The 6240-nt window shown below is 35.5% G+C and overlaps 1 protein-coding gene across 3 annotated transcripts; it reads right to left on the bottom strand.

Annotated features, from left to right (window-relative positions):
• Window positions 1–216: 216 nt before the first annotated feature.
• On the bottom strand, window positions 217–3074 carry LOC147495494 (zinc protease PQQL-like). Of its 3 annotated transcripts, none has more exons than XR_015199157.1 (7): window positions 2820–3074; window positions 2589–2737; window positions 2265–2510; window positions 2057–2141; window positions 1822–1967; window positions 1380–1733; window positions 217–698 (listed from the first exon to the last, which is right to left on the bottom strand). XR_015199157.1 is itself a non-coding variant. In XM_086566654.1 (7 exons), the coding sequence occupies exons 3-7, from the start codon at window positions 2325–2327 to the stop codon at window positions 621–623; spliced, it is 492 nt and encodes a 163-aa protein (XP_086422780.1). In that variant the 5' UTR covers window positions 2328–2510; window positions 2589–2737; window positions 2820–3074; the 3' UTR covers window positions 217–620. The 3 variants fall into 3 exon arrangements, 1 of the variants encoding a protein (XP_086422780.1); XM_086566654.1 differs by having other exon boundaries at window positions 1614–1733; XR_015199158.1 differs by having other exon boundaries at window positions 217–1733; window positions 1841–1967; window positions 2820–3073.
• Window positions 3075–6240: the final 3166 nt, after the last annotated feature.

Raw genomic sequence — 6240 nt, 5'->3', positions numbered from 1 at the left:
AGATTTATCTCTCAATAAATGTTTGAAATTCTGGGACAAGAGGCTTCAGTCAGTTGTTAAGAAAATCAAAATCAAAATCTGCGTCCACTAACTACAGAAACACTCGAAAGAGTAATCCACTAATCCCCCTAGCTCCTTTGATTTCCACATCCATCTTAAACGCAAAAAAAAAAAAGTTATCTACATCAGACCAATGTTCACCTAGCCAGAACAGAATTGCAACTAATTCAATACATTCTTGTTATTGGGGAATGCCACAGGGTAAGAATGAATACCTAATCAGTTACTCAGATTGGGGACTCCCCTGCTTACATGGAACCCTATATATCCTTTGAAAAGTAAAATGACAACCGAGTCAATGTTGCTATTGTAATACACAATGGACGATTGTTACTGGATGAGAAATGAATATCATATCAGTAAATCAGATTGGGGAAACCCCACTTTCATGTAAAACTATATTCTTTAGGAGCGACACCAAAACAAACGCCTCAGTCGATGGAGAAATGTCTTTGTGGCCGTCCTTTTAGGTCAATGTACCTTCTATTTGTCTACACAAGGAGAATAACTTCTCCCTTGTTGATGTCTTCTTCTATCTTCAGTAACTCGAATGCTAAATTTTAAGATTTTAGAGTGTGTCGTGAGTATCTCCACAAGCTGGAAGCCAAAACCACGGCACCTGATACAGAGGCCAACATCTGCAAAAGTGAAGATGAAAAAAAAAAATGTAATTATTACTTCAACTTTACTTTCACATACACAAGCGTAAATACACAGTAGTAGTATGTGCTTGTAGACATAAACACATTAACAAAAACTCCCAATGTCCCCACTTCTTATGGTTTTCATAATACTGATGCTTAAAAGTACCTCTTTTGGTCTTGTTTTTCAAGAGTTTAAACTGAACCAGAGCTCGCACATCATTGAAATGGAATTTGTTTTTGTCATTGAATAAGTTGGGGGTTACGCCGTTACGGCCCCTAACCGTCCCATTCAAAATTAAAGTATCATGCTTACAATCCTCCCTCATCATTAGAGGGACTTTCTCTAAATATGAGTATATGGTTTCATCGAGGAAAATTACTTAATCTATCACTTTACATATGCATCTTCTCAAATCTAAACAAACCAGGAGGAAATCCTTTTGGGATCTTTGCCTTTCCTTAGGATCCGTTGTTATTTAAAGAATAACCTAACCTTTGTTGCTGGAGTCTAGATACAATTTCCATTTCTTTTTCTTTTTTCACTTTTCTCGTTGTATGCTTCCTTTCCTACCTTACTTCCCCTTTTTGTTAGTTATATATTGACAATTTGCCGCTTTCCAAGTAACAAATTTTAAGCTAAACTGGATCAAAATTTACTAGTTGCACACTACCAACCATGAACAAAGCACTGACATCGCCATAATACAATCATGACTGGTAGCTGCGGAGAATCCTATCAAACCAGTAATAGTTTGCCTGCAAGCATACACCTTTGTGAGGCTACAACATGCATGACTTTAAAAATTACTGGAATTTGTAACCAGCCAATATTGTCCTGATTTAACCCCACGTCGGTTTAAGTGGGGACAACATAGATAATAGAGGGAAGAGGGTCATCACATAACTAACTTGCAAAGGCTGCAAGTCATTTTCATGGGCCTGTTGCTCAATCTCAAGGATAGTCGAAACATCCTGTTCTGAGGGGCCTTCCTCCTGAAGACGTGATATTTCATTCAATACAATGTCAACCTGCAAAGAGAGGTGATCTTGACAATTTGAGCAAATTAAGATTCTTGGATAAATATCAAGATATACAAGCATCGCAGTAAATCATCACATCAACTAATGTTACACACAAAAACACCCGCCAGCTTCCACGAGATGTCAGGATCACAAGAGAAATTAACACTAAGATCACCACGCACATCCCCATTCCTAGAAGGTTTATTGCCACCAAGGAACACAGACACCAACAGAGTTTACCTGAGACATACATATGATTCATCATAAATTCAATCTAGATAGTATGAATAGACAAATATTTCAACGAAAAACTACTTATAAAAAAGTACCAGCCCATGCTTGAAGCAGAGGAGCTTGCATGATCTTTGTTTCAAGAAGTTTGCTCAAAAACCCAACAAAGTGAACCTCTTCAATCTTTGTTCAATTAAAGATAATAAAAAATTAAAAATCTGTTAGTTGGATCAAATAGAATTGGCCTCTTAAAAAGAGGACTTACTAAAACATATGATAGCCTACATATTTAATACGTATCACTACCATAGATCCATTTTTCAGCTCAACAGGAAAGGTTAGCTGAACCGAACATTGAGCTTCCACCATTACAAGCACAACAACCAAACGTCCGAGAATCTCATTTAATCCAGAAATCAAAAAGCACCAAAGACTTGAGGGAACTGTAAAAACTACATACCGAATAGTGCTTGCAGGAAAAGTGAATGGTAACCCTCTTAGTTCATCTCGATTGAAATGTAATATTGGCCCGGGGGGTTTAGGTATTCCAGCCTGAATCAAAGGAAATAACCGATCAGTTTGGATTTGACTTTTTCAACATCTAAAGCCCATAACAGAAACGGGTCTTACCAAATATTGTAAAATTAATTGAAGTGCCACCGATGGATTTAGATTCCCAACAATTAGGACAGTAAGCTGGAAGGATCCTTAAAACAACTATTAAAGTATTCACAAGCTTTTCTTGGGTCAACCTTTCGAAGGTCACTAATTTTGATGGGCTGCAACAAGATAAAAACTTCATGAATAAGAATAGCAAAAGAGATGTTATAACTTCAACTAATTATGAGATCAAAAGCTTACCATGAAAAAATAGGAGTTACCATAGTTGAGCTCTCGCACACGGTTAGCAAATGCACTGTGTGGGTCTCTTTCTTGAGCATGGATAGCTTCTTCAGCTGTTTCCATCACTATCTTTAACTTCTTCTTCACGAAGGTACTACATCAGTTGTGAATAGTCGATAGACAAGCTGCAGTTACACCATGAATAAAATGATTACGTCCTCTCTCTTTTTTATATCGGTAAAACTCATTCATTGATATTACAAAATTTATAAGAGTTTACAAGTATTGGTTCTCAAAGCTACCATAAGCATCCCTTCCAATTACAAATCCAATTCACAATACAAGAGTGTCCCCATTATAAATAAAATCTTCATAAATCACCCCTCTGAAGCTAGGACTAGTGCATGCCCAATGCTGTAGCTCCTCCTTGATCCTTCCACAACCTTGTACGTATCCTTTTCTACTTGCTGAAATATCTTTTGTATTTCTCTCCTTCTACAAGATCCACACAATAGCACTATGGAGACGCTCCACTATCCATGCGGCCTTGCTAGAAAGCTGTTGAGAAACAACCTTCCTACTAAGCATCTCCTTGATGTTCGTCGGAGACCTCCAAGATATGTTGAAAGATGAAAGCAATAGCTCTCATACGGTCATACGCCCTTTGAGAAGGCACATGCATGAAGCATGTGATCCAGATTCTCTTATTCCTAGCATAGTGAACAAATATTTTGGAGTTACATACCTCCTCTATTCAAGGCATCCATAGCTTTTATTCTCTCCAAAACAACATAAGAAAGTCACTTTAAACGGAACTGAGTTCTTCCATATCTTTCTTGTAAAGAAAGTACTGAATCACCTCATCGCGTGAAAGATTTTTCAAGACAAACTTCTTGGCCAAAACTTGGTAGAAGAATTTCACCGAGAATTCTTCCTTATTGTCACAAACACATCTTCTCCTATCAATCTCCACAAATGTCTCTTTGGTAAATGGTAGTCAAGAAAGATTCATAAGATTCAAATTCCCAATCATTCAAACCCCTCTTACATCACATTCCACCCTACTCCATTCACCCCTCAAATCATGTAGTCCTCAACCTTTGCATCTTTGTTATTGGCGAACATATACATGTCATCAAATTGCTCCCTCAAAGGTGACTCCCTCAAGTGTACAACAAGCTGCATCACAAGTCCTTTCTAAATTTGTTTGTTTTTTTTTTTTTTTTTTTTTTGTTTTTGTTTTTTGTTTTTGGTTGAGGTCTGACGCTTGTTTAAAGATTGAGAGTGAAATAAATGAGGGAGAGCTTATATGTTTGTTATGGGTGATTAGAATTATACAAACTGACGGGTTGGGCTTTGGGCCATTGGCTATGTGTTTTAGTCTCATTAACTCATCAAACATTTAAAGACATATTTGTCCCTCTTTAATGGTTTTGTACTCAACATAAATGATAAATGATAATTTTTAAGGGCAAAAAGAGAAGTAAAAAAACGCTGGTTTATTGGAATGTTTTTTATTAGTTTTTTTTCATACTATTTTTTTTGTTGATTATATTCTCAATATGGGTAAAAATTTTAGGAGTGTGGTAGTGGAAGTTTACAAAAAAAATTTGGGTGGTGCGAGTCTTTATAGTTTGAAGATTTTTCTAGAAAATTAGTTATGTAATAATGGAGCAAAAATGTAGAACAACAAGCTCATGCTGTTGGAAGACCAACAGGGTTTTCAAGACTTATTATATATACATATAGAATTTGCAGTGGCTAACATGTTTTTACCACCTTGTAAACCATTTTTTTTAAAGTGGAATGAGTATTATTTGTTCTTTAACCTCTCCGTTGCACCAACACCCTGTAAATCATTAGATATATTTACACGATATGATAGAGAGGTCATGTTGCAGAGACAGATGTTCTATACATGCGTACCAAGAGAAGCTCTTTACTTATTTGTTTTTCATTGCAGGTGGATATTGCAACACACGTACATGTTAAGGCTGATGGACTCAAGAGGAGGTTTGAACTTAATAAACTAATACTTGTTACCTTAATTTGAGGAGTTTGATAATGAGATATTTCTTTAATGTTTGTCTATTTGCATGTTTAACTTGATAATTGAATTATGGTAGTGTGTTAATAATGTTAGTATCCAGCTGAGTTTGTGAAAATCCAATAAAGATTACCTCCTTAATATTTGAAACTCTTGTTTGCGTATGATAAAGCTAAATTATTACAGTTAGCATCTATTTGTCCTTTCATTCATACCTTATGAGGAAATAAAAATAAGTAGAAATAGAATCAAGCAATGTGCCCTCATTCTTCTCTCTGGTGTAGTTTGTCTTTATTTTGCTGTTATTTTTACCTTTGAATGTTTCTATTTTCTTACTTAAGTACTTCTCAGCTTGCTTTACATTAAGACAGCGGATCGACCTGAATTGTTGCTGGAACTTATTAAGATCATGGCTGATTTCAATTTAAACGTGGAATCAGCAGAGATTGACACAGTCGTATGTTTGCAAAAGCTTTCAATTATTCTTTTCTTACTTGTACTTTCAGTGGGGGAAGTGGGATTAAGGGTTTAGGAGAATAATCTGTAAGTTGTAACTTCAAATAACATAATAAAAATATAAACAAAAAACAAAAAATTGTAATCCCACTTTCTGCTGTTACCTTGCAAGGTTTGGTAGCCAAAGACACCTTTTGTGTTAGTTTCCAGGGAGCAGCATTGAACAAATCATTGTCATAGGTAATGGGTTTCATCCTCTTATATATGAATGTTATGCTTACAATAGCCTATTGTATAAACTGCTTACAATATATGTAGCTACGTTGTTGCATCCTATTTTTTAAGAATTGCCTAACTCGTGCCCCCTTGGCTTTGCTGTCTTTTCCTGTACATTCTGATTTATATGAATGTGTCGTTCTTTGCACATTCTGACTAATCAGTTTTCATTAAGTTGATTGATAGTCTCTTTTTTGTTTGATTGATATGAACATGCAGGTATTGATAAACTGTCTGCAGTATTACCTTCAAAGGCTTGAGACAGATGAGGACAGCTAGTGACCCTTCAAAGAAACAATCGTTACAAACTAATGTTGTTGATGTGTATTAGCGTGCTTGTTCCTGGAAAACATCAAAGAAATGTCATTGTGAAAGTTTGGTTGGTGGTTGAATTCCTTTTTGGGACGCATTGAAGGACTACGAAAACACTTATTGCGATATCAGTTGCTGTTTTTTGCCTTTGGGCCAATCTTTTGATTACTAATTTCTACATCCCAGTCAATTTCAAATTTATTTGTTTGTGGATGCGCTGGTATAACACCCCATTTATTTTCTTTATATTTTTCCCTATTTATTAGGGTTTACAAAGTAATAATAATATTTAAAAAAAAATATAAAGATAAAAAGAAAATATAAAGATAAAATATGATAAGATAAAAT

The sequence above is a fragment of the Coptis chinensis genome, chromosome 6, assembly GCF_015680905.1.
Source record: "Coptis chinensis isolate HL-2020 chromosome 6, ASM1568090v1, whole genome shotgun sequence".
Taxonomy (NCBI): domain Eukaryota; kingdom Viridiplantae; phylum Streptophyta; class Magnoliopsida; order Ranunculales; family Ranunculaceae; genus Coptis; species Coptis chinensis.
Note: the sequence above shows the minus strand (reverse complement) of the source record. Positions and strands in the feature narration are given on the sequence as shown.

Excerpts from the sequence above, each read along its gene's own strand:
- LOC147495494 (XM_086566654.1), bottom strand. The coding sequence starts at position 2,327 with ATGGTGGAAGCTCAATGTTCGGTTCAGCTAACCTTTCCTGTTGAGCTG. Across the intron at positions 1,968-2,056 it reads TCTGCTTCAAGCATGGGCTG|GTAAACTCTGTTGGTGTCTG; the intron begins GTACTTTTTTAT and ends TGTATGTCTCAG. Across the intron at positions 699-1,613 it reads ATGACTTGCAGCCTTTGCAA|ATGTTGGCCTCTGTATCAGG; the intron begins GTTAGTTATGTG and ends TCACTTTTGCAG.